Source organism: Primulina eburnea, chromosome 10 (assembly GCF_022965805.1).
Source record: "Primulina eburnea isolate SZY01 chromosome 10, ASM2296580v1, whole genome shotgun sequence".
Classification (NCBI taxonomy): Eukaryota; Viridiplantae; Streptophyta; class Magnoliopsida; order Lamiales; family Gesneriaceae; genus Primulina; species Primulina eburnea.
The window spans coordinates 36347344-36373774 of NC_133110.1; the positions used below are offsets into that span (position 1 = coordinate 36347344).

General features: G+C 34.6%; 3 protein-coding genes across 3 annotated transcripts; 2 read left to right on the top strand and 1 right to left on the bottom strand.

Annotated features, from left to right (window-relative positions):
* Positions 1–3185: 3185 nt before the first annotated feature.
* LOC140802899 (uncharacterized) lies at positions 3186–3740 on the top strand. Its single transcript, XM_073158516.1, has one exon. The coding sequence runs from the start codon at positions 3186–3188 to the stop codon at positions 3738–3740; it is 555 nt and encodes a 184-aa protein (XP_073014617.1).
* Positions 3741–13496: 9756 nt separating this feature from the next.
* On the bottom strand, positions 13497–16462 carry LOC140803408 (U2 small nuclear ribonucleoprotein A'-like). Its single transcript, XM_073159278.1, has 8 exons — positions 16236–16462; positions 16098–16138; positions 15754–15883; positions 15456–15661; positions 14992–15165; positions 14486–14536; positions 14207–14380; positions 13497–13895 (listed from the first exon to the last, which is right to left on the bottom strand). Exons 1-8 carry the CDS (start codon positions 16315–16317, stop codon positions 13890–13892), a joined length of 864 nt encoding a protein of 287 aa, XP_073015379.1. The 5' UTR covers positions 16318–16462; the 3' UTR covers positions 13497–13889.
* Positions 16463–18839: 2377 nt separating this feature from the next.
* On the top strand, positions 18840–22006 carry LOC140803409 (4-coumarate--CoA ligase 2-like). The gene is made up of 5 exons (XM_073159279.1): positions 18840–19977; positions 20794–20992; positions 21323–21536; positions 21617–21719; positions 21829–22006. Exons 1-5 carry the CDS (start codon positions 18976–18978, stop codon positions 21946–21948), a joined length of 1638 nt encoding a protein of 545 aa, XP_073015380.1. The 5' UTR covers positions 18840–18975; the 3' UTR covers positions 21949–22006.
* The last annotated feature ends 4425 nt before the right edge of the window (positions 22007–26431 follow it).

Genomic DNA, 26431 nt, shown 5'->3' on the forward strand with positions numbered 1-26431 from the left:
CTGCTACTACTGCTGAAATTTCAGGTTCTCACAATCATCTACTTTGATTTCACATTTCTGTGAATTATATATACGAATAGTTTCTAGATTATAACTAGAACCTCCATTTTTCTGGATCCACCTCACATTAATGACCCGGCCCCTACCACCTATATGTAGCTTTAAACAAGTTTTTTTTAAAATAGATACATGAATGCCAGGTATGGCTCGTAACAATCTATCTTCGGGGGCATACGACGATTCTTTCACCATTTGGGACATTAATTTATCTACTAAACTATCACTCGTCTTACATTTGGGCCGCAACACAAAAAAGTCTTCATATTGTTTAATATATTTTAATGGGTCCTGTTTGATCCTAAAAATATGTAACTTTGCGGATTTATAGTCTATTTTGTGAAATTTTTGTTCTACTATGCTATTTTCATATTTTTTTTTACAATTTTGTTCGTTTTACTGATTTATCATTGATGTACCATCAATGCGGCACAAACTTAACATCAATGTAATGCTCATATGTGCATTGTGTCAGTGTCACGTCAGCACTACAAAAAAAATAACTAAAACCACCAAAAAAGATACATTATTAGAAGTATAATTTTGACATACGTATGAACAAAATTATAAACAGACAAACACAAAAAACCACCATTGGGATTGTTCCTAATTTTCCCATTCATTATTTGCATTCACCACCTTCACATTTGCATAGAAGACAAGGTACCACAAAAGAGACCATGCTTGAGAACAATAGCTATATTGTGTAATACATAGGATGGAAAATGTTTTAGAAAAACAAGAGATAATTTCTTTAATCGAGATTCGTGCAACGTCATATGTCGATTTCTCTCTATTTCATCAATATAATGTCGGATCCAGTGGAGGCGATCACCCATTCAATCGATTTTTTTAAAAAAAGTTACATGTAAATTTTATTTAGAAGAAAGTGACAATTTTTTTTTTTTCAAAATCAAAATTTGTGTGTTGGGAGGAGGCTTCTGAGATTTCTAACAACCTTCTACTTCTCGAGAAGAACCTTGAACGATAGGAAACTTCTCTCTCCCCTCCTATACATGCGTCGGCTTCTATTAATTAATATTTTTGTACTTTTCTTGGTCGTATGTGTCGCTGCATCACATAGCCTATTGTGGGAAAAAAAAATTGACCATCTCAAAAACTTTAAATTAATCAAATTCACTTGCGTTATCATTTTATACAAGTAATTAAGATATTATTCTATATTAATTCTAAAATATTTCTCCTATTATCATGTGGTAAAATATTAGTCTTGGATCATCAACATATATTTCAATTTTCGTAAAAATGTGGATGACTAACATGATCTAATGATATTAGAATACGGAAAGAAACAATATCATTATGATGTAGACTAACTTGTAATTAAGTAATATGATTAGTAGGAAAAATTGATAGCAAACTCCCTTACCATAACTGGTAACGTAATTTGTCGGTTTTTCATTTTTTGTCATGTTGTCGTTAATTCACAGTTTTAGTATATTAATTTGTATTTTTTTAATTTAAGTTGAAGGGAAATATAATTCTCATATTAAATTTATTTCTTAAGATATATTCTTCATTGTTGATATGATATTTAATATTTAATTATGATTTTGCCTTCCTAGATGATTATGTTAAGATTATATGGTATATTGGGTTTTATCTTTCTAGATATCATTTTTATGATAAAGATCCTCTAGATATAATATTTATGATAATGATTTACATAATATGGTATTATTGATTTTGTTTCTAATAGAATTCTTGTATACTATATTTTACAGATTTCCGTCAAGATATATCATAGAAGATGAGACATTTATAATTAAGAGATGAAGATTCAAAAGCACTGAGAGAACAGAAATATTCAGAGAGTTCACGTGTAGGATTTTTCGTGGAAGAGATTTTCGTGAAGGGAGTTTTACGTGGAGATAGTTTTTCGTGGAGGTGATTTTCGTGGGAGTTTTTCGTGAGAGATTTTCGTGGTGGTATCTTCTCTCGATCAAATATACACGCACTTGTGCACGTCATAGATTTCAGAGAAATATTTCTTTTAAGGGACGTGTTGTTGTGAAGAATGCAGATACCGCGTGTTGCCTTGCATGTCGGAAACATCAACAGACAACATCCCTGACGAAGTTGGCTGGAGATCGTTTTGTTGCTTTAGTTTTTTGCTCACGTTTTTGTTGCTTTCTTAAATAAGTTTTGTTCTGGTTTTTTGTTTTAGAAAGCGTTTATTTTCTCAATATGTTGAGGAAATTGATTTTTGTGAAAATCACTAGTGATAGATATTTTTGTAAATGTTTTGGTTTACTAGTTTTTAATTTTTGCGTTCAGGCACTACACAAATATTTATACTTGTGTAAATTTAATCTTGTCCATCGAATTTAGTCAGATTCAATTTGTGTTACAAACTTTAATATTCTGCTGCATGTTGTCTTAAATATTTTAACATTTGACACACCACTTAATTCTGATATAACACAAATTTTAACCTTACACTATTGTTATTATATAGTCTTACTTCTCTCAAGCAATATTCCTAACATAAGTATTTTTCTCTGAAATACTTATGTGTCAATTATTCTCCCGTGTCACGTGATCATACCGTGAATTTAAGTTTATTAATTTTTTATGTATTTGGACACAAGTTCAAGAAACTGGAGTGGCAGGCACATCTAAGTGGGTGTTCATGAATTTTTATTTTGGTTGAAAAAAGAAAACTTGTGGCTGCTAGCTATGAGTGTAGTGTTAAAGTTGTGTTTTAATTTATAGAAGTGCACTTTGGAATAACACTTTTACTCTTGTATATAAATAGGGTAGTTTTCTTTAGTTATACACACATCAATAATGGATACTTGAAGCATTCTTCTCCATTGGAGAGCAATACGTGTGTCCTTGTTTTTCCCTCTTTCATAAATTCAACATGGTATCAGAGCTTGAAGTTTTTTTTGGATTTGATTATGTTACTCGATCCTCATTGTTAGACGGATCTACATTTGTTTTTCTTCTTCGTTGTTGCTGAGAAATCTGCTTCGATTGCTATGGCTTCAGCTGTAACTGATGTTCTGGATCCGCTTTAAGTCAATCCCTCCGACACACCAGGGCTCAATCTGATCAATGAGCAGCTAATCGGTACTGAAAACTATGGGATCTGGAGTCGCGCGATGTTAATTGCTTTGCGCGCTAAGAATAAGCTTGCATTCATCGATGGAAGCTGTCAACGTCCAGATTCTGAACCGGACAAAATATCGCAATGGGAGAGATGTAATGCCATTGTTTTATCCTGGATTATGAATGCTGTGTCGAAGGAGATTTTTTATGGAATTGTGTATTCAACTGACGCCGCTGTGGTCTGGAATGATTTGCGTGAACGATTCAACAAAGTGAACGGTTCCAGGATCTTCGCACTTCATCGTGAAATCGGTTGTCTTGTTCAAGGTAATAACTCGATCTCCATATACTATTCAAAGCTTCGACAGTTGTGGGATGAATACGGATCTCTCGTAACACTGCCTACGTGCTCTTGTGAATCTTCGAGGAAATATGTTGAATTTGATCAACAACATAAGCTCCTTCAGTTCCTCATGGGGCTTAATGAAAGCTTTGTTCATATTCAAAGCCACATTTTAATGATGAATCCCCTTCCTACTGTAAATAATGCATTTGCCATAATTTCACAAGAGGAATCACATCGAAGTCTATTAAGTGTTGTTCCGTAACAACTTGACTCTACTGCGTTTTTTTCTGCTCAAAATAAGAAGAAATTTGATGTTCGTTGTGAGCATTGTAACATACTTGGTCATAGCAAAGAGAATTGCTTTCGGTTGGTAGGATATCCTCCTGGACACAAACTGTATCAAGGACAGTGGAAAGGTGGTAATCAAAGGTACAATAGGGAAGGTGATATCAGAGGTAAGCCGATGGGCAGAGCTAATGTTTCTGTTTCGAACTCTGGTGAGGTTGAACAATCGATGCACTCCAAGAACACTGGGTCCTTCTTCACCCCTGAACAGTATGCTGCCATTGTCAAGCTCCTTGCGAAGCAACCACCAGACACTGAAACTCACACCTCTGATCCTTATGCAAACATGGCAGGTATTGATCCACCTTTCTCTAATATGAATACCAGATGGATACTTGATACAGGAGCCAATGATCACATGGTTGGGCGTCATGGATACCTTGGAAACTTTAAGTCTTATGCCACTGCCACGGGTTCAATCCAATTGCCAAATGGTAGTACCACCAAAATTACCAATTTAGGATCCATGTATCTTAACAAAGCCATTACTCTTTCCAATGTCCTCTTTGTTCCAGATTTTCGTCACAATCTTCTATCCATTTCCAAATTCACTAAGGAACATCATTGTTGTGTCACCTTCTTCCCATGTTTTTGTGTATTTCAGGACCTCTCCAGTGGGAGAATAATGGGGATTGGTAAAGAGAGCCATGGACTATACTACCTAGACAATTCAAGTTTGCTGTCCAGCAGTGTTTCCACTCCCTCTACACTGCCAGCCTCTCAACTTCAATTGTATAGGTCATCACTTTCCGCTGTAAACAATTCACCATGTACTTCCATGTCACACGAAACTTTATGGCATCAACGACTTGGACATATTTCTTTATCTCGAATGAAAATGTTATCTTTCTTGCCTGCTGATTTTGAGTTGTCACACTGCTCTATTTGTCCCTTGTCTAAGCAAACACGTATGAGTTTTCCACAACGCAGGTCCTCTAGTTCCACTATGGCATTTCAGTTGATACATATGGATGTATGGGGTCCTTTTAATACGCCCACACATCATGGGGAGCGTTTTTTTCTTACTACTGTTGATGATTTCACACGTTCCACTTGGGTATACCTTATGCATTCTAAATTAGATGTCCTTCCCTTAATCAAGAGATTCTTGATTTTCATTAAGACACAATTTTCGGCCGGGGTTAGAACCATTAGGACTGACAACGCTATGGAGTTTTGCCAGCAGGAATGTTCTGCCATTTTCCATTCCCTCGGCATTCTTCACCAAAGTTCATGTCCATATACCCCTCAACAAAATGGTTTAGTGGAACGCAAACACCGACATATCCTCAATGTTGCTCGTTCATTGATGTTCCAAGCTTCTTTTCCAACTCTATACTGGGGATTTTGTGTGCTTGCTTCGGTTTACATTATTAATCGAACACCAACACCCCTTTTATCCAATAAGACACCCTTTGAAGCATTGTTTGGTTCTTCACCTTCTTATTCACATCTACGGGTTTTGGGGTGCTTGTGTTATGCTTCCACTTTACCCAAAGGAGATAAATTTGCCCCTCGTGCCAGTGCTTGTGTCTTTCTTGGCTATTCCAGTAACCAAAAAGGATACAAGGTTCAAGACCTCACCACCAAAAGAATTTTTGTTTCCTGGGACATAGTATTTCATGAAGATGTCTTTCCCTTCTCATGTGTTCCAGATATCCAGCCTATCTTTCCCATCTTAGATGTACCCATTCCTGTCCCTGAACCCTTACCATCACCTCCCCACCCACAGGCACATTCTCCTGGCCATGTCCCATGTCCTACTCGCCACTCCACTCGCATTTCCAAACCACCCATTTGGTCTCATGACTACATTTGCTCAAAATCTCAATCATCTTTCCCTTATACCCATCCTCTTTCCAACTATGTTCAATATACTGGTTTATCCCCTGCTTATCGTGCTTTTCTATCCTCTTTCTCTGCCATAAAAGAACCTTCCACCTACCATGAGGCAATTCTTGATCCCCGCTGGCAGCATGCTATGGACCTTGAGTTACGGGCTTTGGCCAGTAATCATACATGGGAGATTGTTGATCTTCCTCAAGGGAAAATTCTTATTGCCAATAAGTGGGTCTATAAGATCAAATACCATCCCGATGGCCGTGTGGATCGGTTCAAAGCACGTCTTGTTGCTAAGGGGTATACTCAACTCTATGGTGTGGACTTTCATGATACTTTTTCCCCTGTGGCTAAGATTGCCACGGTTCGGTGCCTTCTCAGTGTTGCTGCCATGTCTGGTTGGCCCTTGTACCAGATGGATGTCACAAATGCGTTTCTCCAAGGTGATCTCGATGAGGAAATTTACATGATCTTACCTCAAGGCTTTCGAAGTCAGGGGGAGCTTCACGAGGGACTTCGAAATACGAACGAAATACAATGCACTAAGGTATGTAAGTTGATGAAATCCCTCTATGGCCTTAAACAAGCTTCGAGACAATGGAATATGAAATTCACATCAATCATGAAAGGTGCTGGTTTCTGCCAATCAAAGCATGACCACTCATTGTTTGTTAAGAAAGAGCGAGAGTTCATTACCATATTATTGTTGTATGTAGATGATATAGTGATCACGGGCAATCATGAGGAATCAATCAAAACACTCAAGAAGCACCTAAACTTGCATATCAAACTTAAAGATCTGAGAACACTGAGATACTTTCTCGGCATAGAGGTTGCTAGATCAAAGGAAGGGATATGTTTGAACCAGAGGAAATATGCTCTTGAACTTATATCAGATGCGGGCTTATTTGGTGCAAGGATTTGTGATAGTCCTATGGAACAAAATGGCAAGTTTACGTCAAAAGATTTTGATGAAAGTGCAGGGCAAGATACTAGTGTCGATCCTCTGTTACCCGATGCTAGTGCATATCGAAGATTAGTTGGTCGACTTATATATCTTACAGTGACAAGGCCTGACATTTGCTTTGCTGTACAGACATTAAGTCAATTTATGAACAATCCTAAGACATCGCATTTAGAGGCAGCATTAAGAGTGTTGCGATATATAAAGTCTGCACCTGGCAGGGGAATTCTACTCTCGGCACGACGCTCTTTTTCGTTGACAGCATATTGTGACTCTGATTGGGGAACTTGTCCCATGACCAGAAGATCCATAACTGGATATTGCATTAAGCTGGGAGGATCTTTAGTTTCGTGGAAAACTAAGAAACAAGCGACTGTCTCGAGGTCTTCAGCTGAGGTGGAGTACAGAGCAATGGCCAACACGACGTGTGAAGTAGTCTGGTTGGTCGGTATTCTAACTGATATGGGGTTAGAGTTAACTCTTCCAGTAACGTTGCATTGTGACAGCACTGTGGCTTTACACATCGCAGCGAATCCAATGTATCACGAAAGAACGAAACATATAGAGATTGATTGTCATCTAGTTCGAGAAAAGATACGTAACGGGTTAGTCAAGACTTCGCACGTCAAAACTGAAGAACAACCAGCAGATTTGTTTACCAAGGCTTTGAGCAAAACTCAACATAAAAATCTGTTGTTCAAGCTTGGAATGGTGAACCTATTTCAAGCTTGAGGGGGAGTGTTAAAGTTGTGTTTTAATTTATAGAAGTGCACTTTGGAATAACACTTTTACTCTTGTATATAAATAGGGTAGTTTTCTGTTAGTTATACACACATCAATAATAGATACTTGAAGCATTCTTCTCCATTGGAGAGCAATACGTGTGTCCTTGTTTTTCCCTCTTTCATAAATTCAACATGTAGTAAATCATCCGCATAAGCTAAATGAGTGATACCTAAGTTACGACACTTAGTATGGAAACCAAAATGTGTATCGCTAGACATCTGCTTTAACTTACGGGAAAGCACTTCGACGCATAAAGTGTGTCGGATGCTGTGAGACAGGAGATACTTGATGTTACTGGCTTTGCCCTCGGGGGACTCCCCTTCCGTTATCTGGGTGTTCCGCTTGCTTCCAAGCACCTTCGTGCTGCGGATTATAGCATGCTTGTGGCTGCAATCTCGAATAAGATCACATCTTGGCCTCGGCAGTCTCTATCATATGCCGGGAAACTTGAGCTTATCAGGTCTGTTGTTCAAGGTGTTGCGTGTTATTGGTTGTCTTCCTTGCCCCTACCCAGTTGTGTTATTGATAGTATATACTCGATGTGTCGAAGTTTTATTTGGCCAACCAAACATCCCCCAATCGCATGGATCACTCTTTGCAAACCAATTGATGCGGGTGGATTCGGGTTGAAGAATCTCAAGGCATGGAACAAAGCTTTGCTAGCAAAAACTCTATGGAATATTCATATCAAGAAAGATTGCCTATGGATAAAGTGGGTTAATCAGGTGTATAGCAGTTCATCAGATATTTGGAGTTGGGAGTGGTGTAAAGATCATTCGCCACTCATTAAACAGATTATTACCATTCGTGATGAAATACTGGCAGCGCATGGTACTACGCAAGCTTCGGTTTTGGAATGTGCAAGTGGTTTGGTGGTGATAAGGGCTTATCAGGTGCGTATGATTTCTTCGTTGGTAGATGGGCTAGATGGCCTTGGAAACCACTTATATCTAAGCAGTGCATTCTACCGAAACACAAGTTCATTTTGTGGCTATTTGCGCATCGGAAGCTGCTCACTCGCGACAGGTTAGGATACCTTACTGATAAAGCGTGTGTACTTTGCAATGCATCCGACGAATCGATTAATCATTTGTTCTTCGAGTGCAAGCTATCTGCCACAATCTGGAATTCTATTCGATCTTGGTTAGGTATGACTGAGTTAATGGGATCTCCTACTACTGTCCTATCGGCGTTCAGGGGGGTTTACCGGGGAAGCTCGAGAATGAATAAGATGATGTGTGTGGCACTTGCAGCTACAATCTATCACATTTGGTGCTTAAGGAATAGATTGGTTTTTTATAATGAGACGCATAATAGTGAAAAAGTGATCATCTAGATTAAGATTCATGTTATGAGAAGCATCCCGAATAGCATAGACTATATGGATTTCTCGATGTAATCATCGTATTTCAGATGTGTTGTTTGTTTCTCCTTCTAGTGGTTGATGTTTAGTGATATTGTGTATTATGATTGCGCTCTCTTCGATTTCTCCTGGGTATGCCCAGTGTACTTGTACTGAACATCTTTTTACCTTTTTAATGTATTTTCATTAAAAAAAAAAACATGTAGTAATACTATTATTTGTGTCAATTTATATAGTCAATCTTTTGGACTTTAAAAAATAAATAATCTATCAGAATGTATAATTGTGTGTAAATTGTTGAACGAACGGTGAATTTTTTTTTAAAAAAAAATTCAGGTAATTTATCATAAATGAACGCATAAATTATCAACGTTTTTGCTATTTATATGTATGTATATATTATAGTTACTATAATATGTATATGTTATGTACGAATAATTAATTGAGTAGGTGTCACGTTCTTACAGATATATTTATATGAAATGGGTCAATTCAATTTAAGTATTTTCATAAAAAAAATTTATGGAATGGTTTGAATGAGAGATTTGTTTCACAAAATTGACACGTGAAATTGTCTCGACTTTTTGTAATTTTTTAATGTTAGAATGTATATTTTTGAAAAGATATATAATTAATTATTATAGGGTTTCTGTTTTTTAATCAAATCGTTTCAACATTTTAGATTTTGTCGCTGTACGATAAAATTGCGTCAGTTGCCGAAATTGACTGAAGAATTGTTTTCTCCCTAATTTCATTTTCATCAGTTGACATGCATCCTTTTCATCGATTAAATTAAATAGATAAAGTAAATAGGCATGCTCCTACTGAATACATTTGTCCGAATATGTATATATATACATATATATATACTAGAAGATAAGATATACATATACATTGCATGTGTAAAATAAAGATGATATAAGGAGAATGATTCTTACTTGACTCTTACTACTTATATTTTTCATCATTAATTCAAATTAACATACACCGATAAAGTTTGGATTTTATTTTTTGCTTGAATTCTTTATTACTAATATAACGAAGTTGTTTTATGTTTGATAAACTGTTAGAGTAGTTGTCGAGTGAGACAACTTTTTGCTTGATTTTTATTGTCTCAAATGTATAAACAATTTTTATTTTAATAATTTTTTATTGTTTTATCTAGTTATGACATTTATTTTATTTGTATATTTATGCAAGTTTCATAGATAAAATTCTTGAATATTTAATAAGAACCATGAGATTTGTCTTTCAACGTAAGATCATGAAAACTCATTAGGAAGTTTATCATATATTTTAAACATTTTCCTAGTTGACTCAGTCGCTTAAAATTAGAATAAAGATAGCTTGAGCTTAATACTAGCATTTGTGATGTAACCTCACGTTTCATCGGTAAGGGTGTGGAGATGTTCAGTCATATAGATGCGTGATCATTTGATGATTCATTGAACTCTCACTCGAACTATCTAAGTGGTTATTGTTTTTCGAGTGAAATAGTTAGCGGTTATGGTTTATAATATTGGTCCTTTGACCCGGGACAATGTAGAGACTCTACATAATAATATGCCCTTTGATTCTATTGAGGGTCATCAGATGACGAGATTGAATGTAGTTTCGAAATACGTAGGAGAAAATGCCTTGTAGTTGGAGATACATCATTTGCATACAGTGAAGATATCATATGTGATCTGATGAGTTAATAATGCAAGAAATATCTGGCCAGAGTAAGACATGTATGCACTTCGATTCCATTGAGGGTCACCAAGTAGCGAGGTTGGGTGTATGATCAAACACATTGTAGTCGGGGATTCACCTTTTTCCTAGGTTGAAGATATTCTATATGATCTGATGAGTTAGTAGTGCAAAAAATCTCTGACCAAAGTAAGACATGTGCATTTTGGAAATGTGTTTCCTCAGTTACACATATTATGTCATTATTATCACTCAAAAATACATCACATAGTTATCGAATTTATATTCAACTCTCGATATACCAATATTTGTTGATTCGATTGTGATATATGAATTGAAGGAACCGTACAGTACACTAACCATAACTTAAGGTTTCTGCAGGCATATCAGTTATATTTAGAGGATAATGAGGTGATGTTACTAGATGCTCTTACCTATATCTGATGAGTGCAATCAGAAATGAATTCTGACATTCTTAATCAAAGTGTTATGAAAAGAATGATACTAATTAGGGTAAGCTCGAAACTATTATGAATCAAATAGAGATGTGAACTTACATCTAGCTGTATCTATGAACCATTGAGGATCACATAAATATAAGATTATGTGTTCTCGTTGAGATAGTCAAAGTTCAAGAAATTGAATTTAAGAAGTTTAATTTGATGTAGATCAAAAAATACTTATAAAAGAGTTCATAAGTTGATTCAATATAATGAAAGAAATGGAAATTAGTTTAATTGTTAATTGAGTGAGATCATGAAACTGTTTGTTTAGGTGAATAAGTTACAAAATAGATAGCCGTCAAAAATAGATTTTTGTAAATTTTGATCTTCGAAATTTTCATTGAATGAGCAAGATTTGTATCTTTTAACTTATAAAAATTTCTTAAATTTTATTTATTTCAAAAAATTATTTTGTTGCTTTCAATTTTATATGGGAGAATGTTGACTTATTAGCATGAGTTAGTGTATCTGTAACTTCTTGTCGGAAATATCGTTTATCAAAGCATCAATCAAAGAGTCGTCGTACCATAATAGTAATAATTATTTATTATTTCAATATTATGAATTTAGATTTCCATGTTCGACATCTAAGTAGGGCCCGTCAGCTATTTTCAAAATGTATTTCTCAAGAGTAGGTACAAAATTTGTCCTGTTACAGGTGTATCCGACCAATTTTTTTTAAATATATATATATATATATAATTAACATGTCAATTCTCATATATGAAAATTAAAGATTTTATAACATTATTAAATAACTAAATTATATTTTATTTATCAGTTTAAGCAAAAGCATGTTTGTATATATTTATCAACATTATAAATAATTCAAAATGTTTTTTTATGAGTTTGTTACAATTGAATAGCGAATTCAAATTTTGTCTCAGATTTTAAACATTGATGTAAAATATAAGACAAAAACTTGTGTGAGACGGTATCACGAGACGTATTTTGTGAGATGAATCTCTTATTTGGGCCATGTATAAAAAAATATTAATTTTTATTGTCGGTAGAATTGATATGTCTCACAGGTAAATATTCACAAAAACTACTCAAAATATAACGTATAACGTGGACTATCTGATAAATTTGGTGCACATAGTTTCCAGCAACTGGCTGCCACAAATTAATGGTCAATTCCCAAACACTGTTATGTGATTTGAATCCGTTTTGAAAAATAAAAATTTCTTTAAAAACAACATAGAAAAAGAACTCGTCCAATTGAGGGAGTTTCTTGTCACTTACCTTCTCGTTCCACACCATTAAATAAATAAATATCAATAGCCAAAATTACTATTTTTCACTCTAAATAAGTCATATATCGACTTATCTCATAGATACATGTTCGTGAAATTGTCTTACAATAAATATATTCTAAAAATATATAGATTTGTTTTTTTTTTCAGACACATTGAGGAAAACCATTGGAAAATAAAAGCTTGCAAGCAAACTTCCAGTTTTGTCTTTATTTAGTTTATTCAAAAATATGTTGAATAATTTCCAATATTTAGTTAAAATGTGTAAAAAATTGCTAATAAGAATTATATAGTTGGGACAACAGAAAAATTAAAAAAAAGTCTATATAATTGTGGGTAGAAGCATTTCGTCAGAAATATTATCCAATCTAAGGTCAAGTTTGACGATTATTTTGTGTTTGAACCGACGATTTTTAGTTCTTTGTTTACTGGTCCACCCCCGTTGAATCCGCGTACTGGAAAAGTAAGAGCACACTGTTTGGGTTTGCTAATGGCGGAGTGATCTTTGATTAGCATCATTTAATTACGCAATCCCAATTATTAAGCTCCCAACATTTATTTTTCACATTCCAAAAAGTTAAGTAATCTCACCTCATTTAGACTAATAATAATGAGTCCTCGTGAGGTATCTTGACCAAATTATCACGAGTTTGTCTTTTTGCCGACATTATAATGGTCAAGTCTGTTACGCAAAGTTTGCTTAGTACAATTTAACTAAATAATTTGATTTATAAAATACTAAATTACATCCAAAGTTGACCCAATGCATAGATGGTCATCAACCAAAAATTTTAAATTTTGTTCACTTTTGTCAAAATACCCAAGAACCTAAGAACAAAAACTTATGTGAGACAATCTCATGGATTATATTTTGTGAGACAGATATTTTATTTAAGTCATCCCAATAACCTAATAATATTACTTTTTATTGTGATATCGATAGGATTAATCAGTCTCACAGATAAATATTAATAAAACCGTATCTCAAAAGAACTACTCCAAACCTAAGTTACAAGTATTCATGAGTCATAACTTATATTATTTCTTTGTTCAAAGAACGAGTATTAGTTAGTTTTTTAAATAAATTGATCGATGAAAGTTGTTTGATGCAATTTAAATATATTTATTTTCATTTTTATATTATATCTTTCATAATTTTCGTTTTCATCCTAAAATTAAATGATATGTTATTTATTTTATCGTTATATATATAAGTCCAAATTTGTATGGTATATATTTATATATTTTGGTAAAATATATGAGTTGGGACAATAAATAAACTCTATTAAATGGGCGTATTCATTGATGGGCTAAACCAGAAACAGCCCATCGATACTGTCAAAACCCTTTTTCGATCAACCCACATAAAAGAAAGTTTGAGAATATAGTCAGTCCCCTGAACAACAAAATTTCAACAAGAATTTAGTATGGAAACTCATTTGAAAATATCCCTTAACACGAGAGGTTTTTTGCTGAAATATCATCGTGAGATATATAGCACAAGGCTTCGATCCAACCGGGCGACTGACTTCACGTGTCGTCGGTTCTTTAATGTCTCTCCGATGAGTACTACAAAGACAAATTTCAGAAGCAAAAAGTACCTATAACACCATTCTGGTCTCAATTCATGATAAGCATTGTACACTGACAGAGGAGTAAGAGTTCATTCCTGGTAAGATAACCAAAGATAAAAGATGTTAAAGCCTTGTGCCGATGACGGAAAATTCGGCAAAGCAATCATATAGATTCAATCTCAAGATAATGAATTTGAAGATTAGATTGTCTTGAAAATATATCAAATATAGTTTCATATCCACCTATCGTAGAGTCTTCATACAAAGAGTTTTTTTTTTCCAGTCGGAAGAATAAATTCCATTTCCTCGCAAAAATAGTTATGCCAAAACAGCCACAAGACCAGAGGCTAAAAACAGAAAGGAATATAAAAAACAATAAACAGCAACATTCAGCTATTCATATTACCTCTTCCATTTCTGCAGGCCCATCCTCTTTCTGCTCGGATTCCTTGTCTTTGGGCTCGTCAATTGCCTCTTTTCCATCAGCTATCATATTATCCGGTTGGGCACTTCCTTTTTTAGGCAAACTGTTACTCTCACTGAAATTCAAATCAGCTGGAAGCTGGCCTGACTTTAGCGCCTGAAAAATCATCACAAAATCATTGAGAAAAAAATGAAATTATGGACCCTCTTGCGTCCAGCAGAAGAAGAGAATTGTTTTCCAATGCATCAATTTTTACCACACCTGTTCAAGCCTTGCCACCTCCTCAAGAGTTTGAGAATTCACAATGGCAGCCTGCAATGATAGATGAGAAAATTAAAAAGCCAGCTGGAGGTGCATGCATTAAAGCAATACCAGAGATTAGGTACTGCCAGGATTGACTTAATAAGAACACTGGGAGCATGATAGGCTAAGAGAGAAGAAAACAGAAGAATGCTCGAAAATTTTCTTTCCATCAGTCAAAACCCCAAACTCGAAGGCAGAACAGAACATTAACTTCTGTCTCGTCATATCAAATTCATATCCCTTTCTTTTACACCAAGAAACTGAATCTTCTCCTTCTCTCTTCAATAATCAATTTTTCAATCAAAACTATTTGAGAGATTGAAGGAAATTAGTAATAGCAACCTATCTTATCTTCTTCTTATTGGCACTTTTGTTGCCATGAACATGGAACCACTACCATGCTTTTCATATTGATCATAAAATAGGAAGACGATAAAACGAAAACTGTAGGAAAAAAAATGTACCTTAATAGCCAAAATTTGTTCCGGAGTAGGAGCAACTGGTTTATGAGCTTGGTCCTCTTTTGCAACATCTTGGGTGGTTGGAATCTCATCAGGTACAACTGTCTTTGCTGATTCCATTTTGGCCTCTTCTTCAGCTTCTTTGGACGCAAATAATTTATTGGCTTCAACTCGCTCCTGTAATATTGCAGAGACAGACTTTAGCAAAGCACAGCAGTGGAAAGGGATTGCTCCATAGTTATCCAAAATGGAGTAAAATATTATGAATACATAATTAGCTTTTGAAGAAGTGGTAAACAATGCAACTCGCAAGCAAATACAGATCATAAAGAAGAAAGTAGATAACTGTAATCAGAGAAGAGGGTTTATTAGGATAGGAAATGTTCTTCACACTACTCCTGACTTGATCAAGATTTAATAATCAGTCCAAACAGAATAAAGAAGGCTCTGAAAATACAAAATCTAACCTTTTCTTTGACTTTCCTGAAATCCAACACACGTAGAGACTTCAACTTGTGGATAACATACAAACGGTAATTTGGTTTCTTCGTAATGCTATTGTCGAGCAGACTAAGGAACTGCAGCTTTGGGAGCGATACAAGTGGGTCTATTTCAACCAGGTTAGTTAACCTATTGTTAGTCAGTACCAAGGTGTGCAATTTGGGTAAAAACTCTGCAAATTTTTAAGCCAACAAATAGTTAAGAAACAAGTCATGCATACTTTTTTCCGCAGGAAATTTGAGTCATTTTCAGTTTAAACCTCACCTCCAAGATTGGGATTGATTCGAGTAATTCTATTGTTGTTCAACAGCAAAGTACCGAGCCGACTTAATTGGGGAAAATTCTCGAGCTTAACAATCTCGTTGTCAGATAAATCAATGGTGTCAAATTGGTCCTGCAGTTTTAAATTAACCCAAAAAATAACTAACAAAGAACAAATAACCAACACAAACTACAGTAAATTTTGAAAACAGCTAATAACACAAAAACCCATCAAAACTTTCAAAACTAGAACAGATATTTGGTGCCAAAAAAACTGAACATTCAGCTTAAAGCAAAAGGCTTGTGCAAAGAAAGCTACAATGAGACGTAATAGAAGAAAAATTAACCTCAGTGGCACCAATGTTTTCAATAACAGCCATTTTGTTTCCTGTCGAAAACAAAACACGAATCAAATAAACTGCAAGAGTAGCCCATACATCAAGAATATAGACAAATCATACACAATTCCAGAGAGAGTGAAACACCTCGGAGATCTAGTTCTCGCTCCCGAATGGCGTTGAAAAAGTGGGGGCTTTTCCAAATCAAATCCGCCGTTAGCCTCACCATTTCTCACCTCTTTCGAGCTTTTTCTCACCGTTTTTTTCGCGTTCTTTCTCTCGAGTTTCGATTTCCGCTGCAGTGTTTTGAAGGAGAAGAGCTACAGAAGCGGCAAAAACCTCGACGGGAAGAGATTCTTGCGCGAGCTAGCACTTTTAAATGGGCTTAGGCTAAAGACTGGAAATTGGACCGTTCAAATGGGCTCTATTTTTGGACTAGGCTTAAAATTTGATCTAGTCCAACCCGAATAGTCAGCCCAATGTAATTTGGCTGATTGGTGGTGTCTTATTCTGATTATCCTTACAACCTACCTAATTGTTTTATTCAATCAGCATACTAATAAAAAAAAATTCTTTATGTTAATTTTGTTTTAGTTTAAATATTATTTTTAAAAAACATAAAAAAAATAATCGGATCGATTCGAATTTAAAAACCTGATAATAATTTGGATTTTTAGTGCAATTGTTTTAATCAGTGAGTTGTTTTTTTTTTGTTGTTACAATTGAGTTTCGAACTTGAGATTTTAATGTCAGATGATCTAAATCTCACCGTTGCTTTGGGATCTGGAAAATGGTTGTGGTTAATATTATAACACATTTCCATATCCTTACATCCTCAACCTCTTGGAAAAAAATTATTGGTCTTTTAAGTGATCTTACTAAATTTCCTTCTCTAAAAATTACAATTACATGAATTTTTAACTAAAAAATTAAGTTAAGACACTTGGCATACATACACAAATTAGTCCTAAAAATCCACATGCATACTTCTTAACCTCCAAACCCCACATCAATGCCACAAACTCACAAACTAACTTCATGGAATTTTCTTTTTTTTCAACATCTTGAAATTATCTACCTCATTTTTCAAAATGATTCTTATCCCAGAGAAGTACATAGCCAGATAATTTTTTAACAACATATTTAAATTTTAAATAAATATTTAAACATTATATACTTAATGTGTGTGCTTATGTTGCTAGTTATTATAATATGATCAATCAATCAACAAAATATTCTTAAAAAATTTCACCTTGTTCCAGTCCACTAAATTTAAATAGAGATGAAAAGAAGAACCAGGTTTCCGTGGTGGCGGCCGGAAAGGGTGATGCTTCATGGTGGATTCGGGACGGCCGGAGAATTTTTTACCCCAAGGGACAAGAGAAGGTGATCGAAGATGTTCCTCCTCTAAAGGAGAGAGGTGAATAAAGATTATATACCTTGCTATCTTCATTTCTATTTTAGTTAATAATGTAATATTTCTATGATTATACGGTCAAACTTATTGATAATTCAAGTATTTATTTTTATTGTATTTTTTTTTTGATATTATTAAAAGATAAAGACAATTTTTTTTGATTGTTCAAAACTACATTTCAAAATTTGATAAAATTTCCTTGTTGAATATATATCAATGTGATGTTCAATTTCGGACAAATGGAATATTAAAATTTAATTTCGGTGGTTCTGAAATTCCTTCAGAGAATTTTTTTCTCACCATACTCAAGGTATGTTTTGTTATTAAAAATAATTATCTTGAACTATGTATTTTTAATACATAAGAGAGAGTTTTTTTTGTTTATTATTTAGGAAAAAAACACGTTTATATAGTGAAGTCTTTTAGAAAACCGGAGCAATTTTTTTCCCGCAAAAACTTGTGTGCGACTGTCTCACGGGTCGTATTTTGTGAGACAAATATCTTATTTGAGTCATCTATGAAAAAATATTATTTTTTATGCTAAGAGTATTACTTTTTAATGTGAATATCGGTAGTGTTGACTCGTCTCACTGATAAAGATTGTGAAACCGTCTCATAAGAGATCTACTCATTTTTATTTTTTTAAATGTAAAAGGTGGGTAAACGTTATTTTTTAAAATATTTAAAATAAATTTAAATTCAGTGAATTTTTTTGTTACAATCTTATTAATGGGTCAAAAAGTTCAGACATACTATATATTGTTTCTTAATTTTACCTCAATAAACACAGTCACCAACCGCGTTATGAATTAGTCCAAGGCCGACGTAAGCACGACATCATCGTAACGTCGCGGCTCGTAGAAACGTCGTCGTTTCACGAATGGGTATAAAAAAAAAATTTGTCCTTTCCCGTCTTCCGCCGTGGTCTTGGTGAAGTAAATGCTACGTGGAAAAAATAAATTAATTTTTATTTCATTTATTTATTAAAATTTTTAAAGTCAAGCTATCGAAAACATCTCCATATTACCTACCTCCATGGACCCAACCTCCACCCAAACCTCCCAATATTTCCTACCAACCCCACCACACGTTCTTTCATCATGTGAGAACAATGAGGGGATTATATGTATATATATATATATTTTAAAATAAATAAAAGTTAAATTTTATATAGAAATCTATTTCCTAAAAAATCAATTTTCAAATCAAATCAACAACAGCAAATTAAAAAGCTAAAAGTTTATAATTTATGCTTAAAAAGCGATATCGACGATGATCTCTTTAATTGATTCACCCTTAATTACACGAAAACCCTTAATCAAGTAAACTCCCTACCCTTCACCAACCCTCACCAAATTAAACTTTTTTCATATTTATACTCCTAACACTCAACATTCGTTTTTAGGGTATTCTACAACTAAAAAAAAAGTCGATACCCCTAATTTTTCATCATCTTTCTTTCACTAAATAATGGAAATGGATCTAATATCCAAGGAAGAAGATATAATATTCCGATCGAAACTCCCCGATATCTACATACCGAAACACCTCCCTTTGCATTCTTATTGTTTCGAAAACATATCCAAACATAGTACGAGGCCATGTCTCATAAATGGTCCGACCGGGGAAGTTTACACGTACGAGGAAGTCGAGCTGATGTCGAGAAAGGTCGCGAGCGGCCTGAGCAAACTCGGGATCCAACAAGGCGATGTCATCATGCTCCTCCTCCCCAACTCGACCGAATATGTGTTCGTCTTCCTAGGTTCTTCCCACATCGGCGCCATAACGACCATGGCGAATCCCTTATTTACCCCTGCCGAGGTGGTGAAACAAGCCAAGGCGTCCAAAGCCAAGATCATCATAACACAAGCTGGTCACGTCGCGAAAGTCGAGGGATACGCGTTGGACAACGGCGTGAAGGTTATGTGCATTGACGAACCGCCGGTCGAGTGGTGTCTCAGCTTCTCCGAGCTGACTTCAGCGGATGAGAGGGACATTCCCGCTGCGAAGATCCACCCGGACGACGTGGTGGCTCTGCCATATTCCTCGGGGACGACTGGGCTTCCCAAGGGCGTGATGCTCACGCACAAGGGGTTGGTCACCAGTGTTGCGCAGCAGGTTGATGGTGAAAACCCTAACCTGTACATTCACAGCGAAGACGTGATGCTGTGTGTCCTGCCCATGTTTCACATATACTCGTTGAATTCCGTCCTGCTTTGCGGGTTGCGGGTCGGGGCGGCGATCCTGATCATGCAGAAGTTTGAGATAATCTCAGTTTTGGAGCTGATACAGAAATATAAAGTGACCATCGGGCCCTTCGTTCCGCCTATTGTTCTGGCTATCGCCAAGAGCCCGGTCGTCCACAAGTATGACCTTTCATCTGTGAGAATGGTGATGTCTGGGGCGGCACCACTGGGGAAGGAGCTCGAGGATGCTGCCAGGGCCAAGTTTCCTAATGCAACAGTTGGCCAGGTAATTATTAAATTTCATTTTATTATTTAAGAATTTTATTTTAAAATATTTAATGTACACCCAAAAAAAATTTGACTATGGAAAATGATTATTTCATTCATGGAACTAATTTAAATACAATTATGTTGCTTGATATATTTGAATGTCGAACCCGAACATATGCGAGTTAATAATTAATTAATTATATGATTTTCGTAGACGCGCAATATCTCAGACAACTGAGTTATTCCAAATTAAATCTGACCACGTCACAGCACTTGCCATCTTTTAGAATTTTATATTTAACTTTCTGAAACTTCTAAATTTGTAGTTAATTTAATAATGAATTACGTCCTTAGCTAAACTTCAACGATAATTAAGTTAATCGCAGGCAATTAAGGTCAAAATAAAGTACAATTACGAGCTTCCAAAAACTGCATTAATGATTAAATTAAAAGAATATATTTTTATCGTTTTTAATTTAATATGAGAAAATGATTAAATATGCCCATCGCTTGTACGATGGATGCATCCATGTCGCGTGAATTGGTTCTCATATTGCTATCACATTAGTTGACTTTGATTATTCACACGTTAATCAAACAAAGCCTTCTTGGAACATGATATTTTCTCAATTTTTTTTGCAATTAATATTTATTTCTTCCATGTTTGTTACAATTGGGTGTCGAATATGAGACATCGTCTCAAATTTGGAGAATTGATTGGTGTAAGATGGACTATTAGACCTCGATCATGTTCTTAAATTTAATGATGAAAAAAATAAATAAATTGGAGAGGTATATATAGTGGATTAAAATGCCAATAATTTTAATGTAGGGTTATGGAATGACGGAAGCCGGGCCGGTGCTTTCGATGTGTTTAGCATTCGCGAAGCAGCCATTCGAGATCAAGTCCGGTGCATGCGGGACTGTGGTCATAAACGCCGAGATGAAAATCGTCGACACCGAAACTGGTGCGTCGTTGGGGCGTAACCAGCCCGGAGAAATTTGCATCAGAGGAGACCAAATCATGAAAGGTACATAATAAAATTTTCATATCAATACGTGTGTCCAACTTTAATCAATTAATTGATTAATTTTCATATATATATATATATATATGTATGTATATATATATATATATATGTATATATATATATATATACACGTGGAGTTGGTGACCAGCTTCACCCACAAGGATTTATCAGTTGTCACAATTGATTATTTTCACCCACAACTTATACACCTAACAAGAATGTTATATGATTAATTAGGACATTAAATATTAAGACAATATTTTTATGGGATTTAAAAATTATATTTATGTTTAGTGCAATAAATAGCTCATGAAATATTTAATTTTTCAGGCTATCTGAATGATCCAGTGGCAACTGAAAATACAATAGACAAAGAAGGTTGGCTACACACCGGTGATATAGGGTTCATCGACGACGATGACGAAATATTCATAGTCGACCGATTGAAGGAGCTAATCAAATACAAAGGATTCCAAGTGGCTCCCGCGGAATTAGAAGCCCTTCTCCTCAACCATCCTTCCGTCTCCGCCGCGGCTGTCGTCTCGTGAGTTAATTACAACGACTTCTTTCCCAAAGTTTGTATATGTCGTCATAATAAATCTATATATTTGCATGATATTGCAGCATGCAAGATGAACAAGCGGGGGAAGTTCCGGTTGCATTTGTTGTCCGATCAAGTGGATCCACGGTCACCGAGGAGAAAATCAAGAAATATGTCTCAGATCAGGTGATTAATATAAAGTCCATTTCCAACATTTTTGAAAATAGAATTTATAATATGGTATTTATTTTAATTACACGATGAAAAAATCTTTTTCCCGGATTATTTTGGGCAGGTGGTGTTTTACAAGAGATTAAACCGGGTGTTTTTCATAGACTCGATTCCCGTATCTCCATCGGGGAAGATATTGAGAAAGGAATTAAGAGCAAGATTAGCTGCTGGCTTACCAAATTAAATATCATCAAGGCCATCAAATCAAGATTTAAAGTCTTGATTATGCCTAAAAAAGAAAAGGAAAAGTGTTATCTAAATTTATTTGTTGATTAATCTTTATTTCTATTCGCTTCTCGTGAAAAATCAAGAACATATATATATGTTTGTAAATTTGTAATAATGTACGTACCAGAACGGGAATGAAACAAGTACTTTCCCGAAAATTTCGACTTGCAATAATTTACTTAAATCATCAAATGCATGTTATAATGAGAAAATGAAATGCTAATTTTAAAACATTACTCCAACGGTGTACCTAACGTTGAACATTTATCAATACATACGAGATCCATCAGTTTTAAAACGTACCTTATATATTTTCAGCGAGTTATAATCGCCAAGCTTGTACGTACTTGCCTGACATTGAAAATTGATTGTCATATAAATCTTTTTAAAGTTAGGGAAGATGTTTGTTATAATTGAATTTCGAACCCGATACCTTATTCCAAATCTATAACCGATTATAAGTCGTCGGCATCATAGGCATATTCGAGGCTTATAAATTTCTGATTTGATCCACTATAGCCGCAAATATGATTGTTACATTACACATGCAAACATATTCTTCTCATATTGTTAATGTGTTTTTAGAACAACAATTTTTTAAAATAGTATTTTTTTCGCAATGTTATCTTTCTGTTAAAAAATAACAATGAATATAATAAACCCTTTTATTTTTTTTATTTTCGATATAAAACTTAAAGAATCCTCACACGGGCTTTTTTATTTTCAATAGAAAATTTTAAAAACCACCGTCTTTTGGACCAAAGCCACCCAATTAATCACTCTTTTTAGAAGGTATGCAGGCTTTATTTCCTTCATGCAGAAAAGGTTGAATTGAAAGTGGGATTGGTGCATCTAATATTGTCGTGCACGGATAATACACCCTGATACCCCAGAAAACAGTCAAGGTCATTTTTGGACTAGGGCATAATGAGAAAGATTGGGAAGCCAAGGGAGGACGGAGCAAGAATCAACCCAAGTGAAGAAATTGTTATCATATAAGCCATCGTTGGTATACTGTAACGTACCGTACTTTTACTACTTCAAAATTTGCGGAAAAAGTAAAAATTTTCTTAAACATAAAATTTCATACGGTCGTCACTTGTCATTTAACTTAATAATATTAAAATCAACATTCCCAACTAATATTTTCCAACAAAGTACTTATTTCAAATCATCTCACATCCAACATAAAAACATAATATTTTAAAGTTTTCATAAAACATAAACATAGTGGTCCTCGGGTTTAGCCTTCTGATCAGTCCAAACCTGCCCCTTGATCGCCACCTCCTGTCTCCTCCTCAACATACTCACCTGCATCGATCAAGTCTAGTGAGTCTAAAGACTCAACACGTATAAACTGGGAATAACGAGTATTACATAATAAAACCCCATACAACTTCAAAATATAACATATATACTTGAAACTTAAACTTTGCGTAATAAACTTGAACTCTTGATAAACTTAAACTTTCATAATAGCTTTGAACTCTCATAAACTTCTTTGAACTTGAACATACATACTTTGAAACTTGAAATTGCATAATAACTTGAACTTTCATAAACTTGAGCTTTGCATAAACTTTGAACATACATGCATACATAATATGACGTGCCATCACATAAACTTTTCTTTAAACATGGTTTCATACTTCAACATACTCAACTTCATCATTTTGCGTAGAGGATGTTTCAAAGCAAGTGACTCATAACATAATAAATATCTGATCAGACAAACCACAGTACTGGGCTGACAGGGACGTATCCACTGCCACATACATGAGATCCCTGTTCATAATTTAACAGGCCAGTTGATCCACGTTCATAATTTAACGCTTCAAAACCACGATCAAACTCGTTCATAATTTAACGGGCGGATTGGTCTCCGTTCATAATTTAACGCTTTCCAATCCTAACTTCAAACCCGTTCATAATTTAACGGGGTGGAGAGGTCCTCGGCCACGTTCACCGACTTCCAAACCCATTCACTTTTGGTCACAAGACATTTAGCATACCTCAAAAACTTCAAATATTTTCTTTGCACGTCATACATACTTACTTTGCATTGAGGGATTCGTTGGATGTCAATCGGGTCGTTGCTGCAACATACTAATATGAATACATAAACTTAACTTGTACAACTTAAACGTAAATGTCATGCTTAATCCCAAGCTAAATAAATTCTTAGAACATTCTATAATTTCCCATGACATAACCCTGTAAAACATCATATTAAACCATGGTATAAAACCTCAAATCAAACCTTAAATAATAAAAGAATATACCTAAAATCTGAAGGTACACGGACCCCGTCCCTAGGTCCGTATCATGGTCCGTGTCCGTGCGCTTAAAAATTGTTGTGATGAAAAAAGAAGGCACGGACACCGTGCCTACCTCTGTGTCCAGGTCCGTGTCCGCTCTGTTCGACGAATTATTTTATGAAAATTTTGCGACATGTCTACTCTCCCAATTAACACATAAGGCATCAAGATTCATCACTATGAGACCATTCTAGGACACCATAACAATGAACTAAACTTTTATAATCACCCTACAATTCATACGACCCAAAATATTGTCATTTATATTAAAGTTAATTTCTTACGACATCTTAATAATTCAAGCTCTTAACGACATGAATCGAAACCTCAAAAATACTCTAAACATCATTACTAACTTTCTTATATGCAGCAACGATCACCCATCAATCCCCAACAAAGGCTGCAACATAAAAACTTCAAGAACACATTAAAATTCATAACTTTCTTGAAACACGATTTGAGCAGTCATACGAAAAACATCATAACTCACTCGTTTTTAATCCAAATAACTCGAATTTTATATCAAATCTATCAAAAATATCTACGTTTTTGTAGTTGAAAGTTTTCTCAAAATATGTACCGAAAAATTGCAGTTTTCGAAAGAACATCAAGACAGAAATTTTCGGATCTAATTTGAGCAGTCATACTAAAAACACCATAACTCACTCGTTTTTAATCCAAATAACTCGAATTTTATATCAAATCGAACGTATCGAAAAGATCTACGTTTTTGTAGTTGAAAGTTTTCTCAAAATATTTACAGAAAAATCGCAGTTTGCGAAAGAACTTCAAAACAGGAATTTTCGGATCTAATTTGAGCAGTCATACTAAAAACACCATAACTCACTCGTTTTTAATCCAAATAACTCGAATTTTATATCAAATCGAACGTATCAAAAAGATATACGTTTTTGTAGTTGAAAGTTTTCTCAAAATATGTACCGAAAATCGCAGTATTTTACAGAACAGCAAAAACGTGAATTTGGTAATCCAAAATTTGTTTCAAACTTGATCTAGACGTGATTGCTCAAACTTCTACGCATCGCACATATAATTTTCGCATAAATAACAACACAACGCATAATATGACAAGATCGATGCATCAAGAACAGAATATACATGCCTTTTGATATTTAAAATACCGTAACGACGATACCGAAGCGGAGACGGAGCGATAGACGATCCGGGACGAACGTAGCTCGATTTTCTTTAAATAACCTCAATGAAATGATGCTGGAAATTTTCAGAGATTGTACGATTGTTTAAAGGAAAGGGAAAAAGGAAGGAAATGGAGACAAGAATTGATAGGGAAGTGTTTTAGAAACATTTCTTTCCCTTAGTCAAAAGTTGGATTGAAATATATATTTTGTTTGATGTGTATATATAGTATACGTGTATATGTATGTATGTAAGGTGTGAGTGTGTGTAAGTTTAAATTAAATATTTGAATATGTTTATGTGTGCATTAGGAGAACAAATGGGTAATGTGTTTGACTAAGAATAAAATGAATAATACATGTGTGTAGAAAATAGTCAATTATTAGGTAATTATAGTTAAGGTTTAAATTAATAATTAACTTACTAATTAAGGACTACTAACTTACTAATCATTTTGCTTAAAAAAATAACTAAAATACACAAATTACTAATCCATAAAAGTTTTAAAATTATAATATCATATAATAATTAAACTAGACTTTTAAAATACTAAGAATTAAATAAATCATTTAAAATACTTAAATCTTATCTTACAATAATTTGTCTCCATTAAAATTACTAAAAAAACATCCCGGTCTCCTTTCCTTGATACCGCCTCGAATAATCGCCTGAAACATAAACTCAAGAACATTTTAACATACATTAAATAAACATGAATAATTAAAATAATAAATTTCATAAATTAAATGAAAGTATGCATTAAAATCATTTAATAAAATACATAAGGATTTTAATAACTTGCACGCACGTGGTTCATATGGACTTAAAATTTTCGGGACTTCACAATCTATCCCCCTTAATTTGAATTTCGTCCCCGAAATTCGCTAATCCTCAATAATCCAAAAGTTTAGATTCTTAATTCTAATATTCCAAAAATCCACGCTACCGCTGCGCTACTCTGAT

What these genes read in the sequence shown, in the direction of transcription:
- LOC140802899 (XM_073158516.1), top strand. Translation starts at nt 3,186, where the DNA reads ATGTTAATTGCTTTGCGCGCTAAGAATAAGCTTGCATTCATCGATGGA.
- LOC140803408 (XM_073159278.1), bottom strand. Translation starts at nt 16,317, where the DNA reads ATGGTGAGGCTAACGGCGGATTTGATTTGGAAAAGCCCCCACTTTTTC. An exon ending in AATCAATCCCAATCTTGGAG is followed by an intron (nt 15,662 to 15,753) that starts GTGAGGTTTAAA and finishes AAAAATTTGCAG; the next exon opens with AGTTTTTACCCAAATTGCAC. An exon ending in TCAGGAAAGTCAAAGAAAAG is followed by an intron (nt 15,166 to 15,455) that starts GTTAGATTTTGT and finishes GCAATATTACAG; the next exon opens with GAGCGAGTTGAAGCCAATAA.
- LOC140803409 (XM_073159279.1), top strand. Translation starts at nt 18,976, where the DNA reads ATGGAAATGGATCTAATATCCAAGGAAGAAGATATAATATTCCGATCG. An exon ending in AGGAGACCAAATCATGAAAG is followed by an intron (nt 20,993 to 21,322) that starts GTACATAATAAA and finishes TTAATTTTTCAG; the next exon opens with GCTATCTGAATGATCCAGTG. An exon ending in TCCGCCGCGGCTGTCGTCTC is followed by an intron (nt 21,537 to 21,616) that starts GTGAGTTAATTA and finishes ATGATATTGCAG; the next exon opens with CATGCAAGATGAACAAGCGG.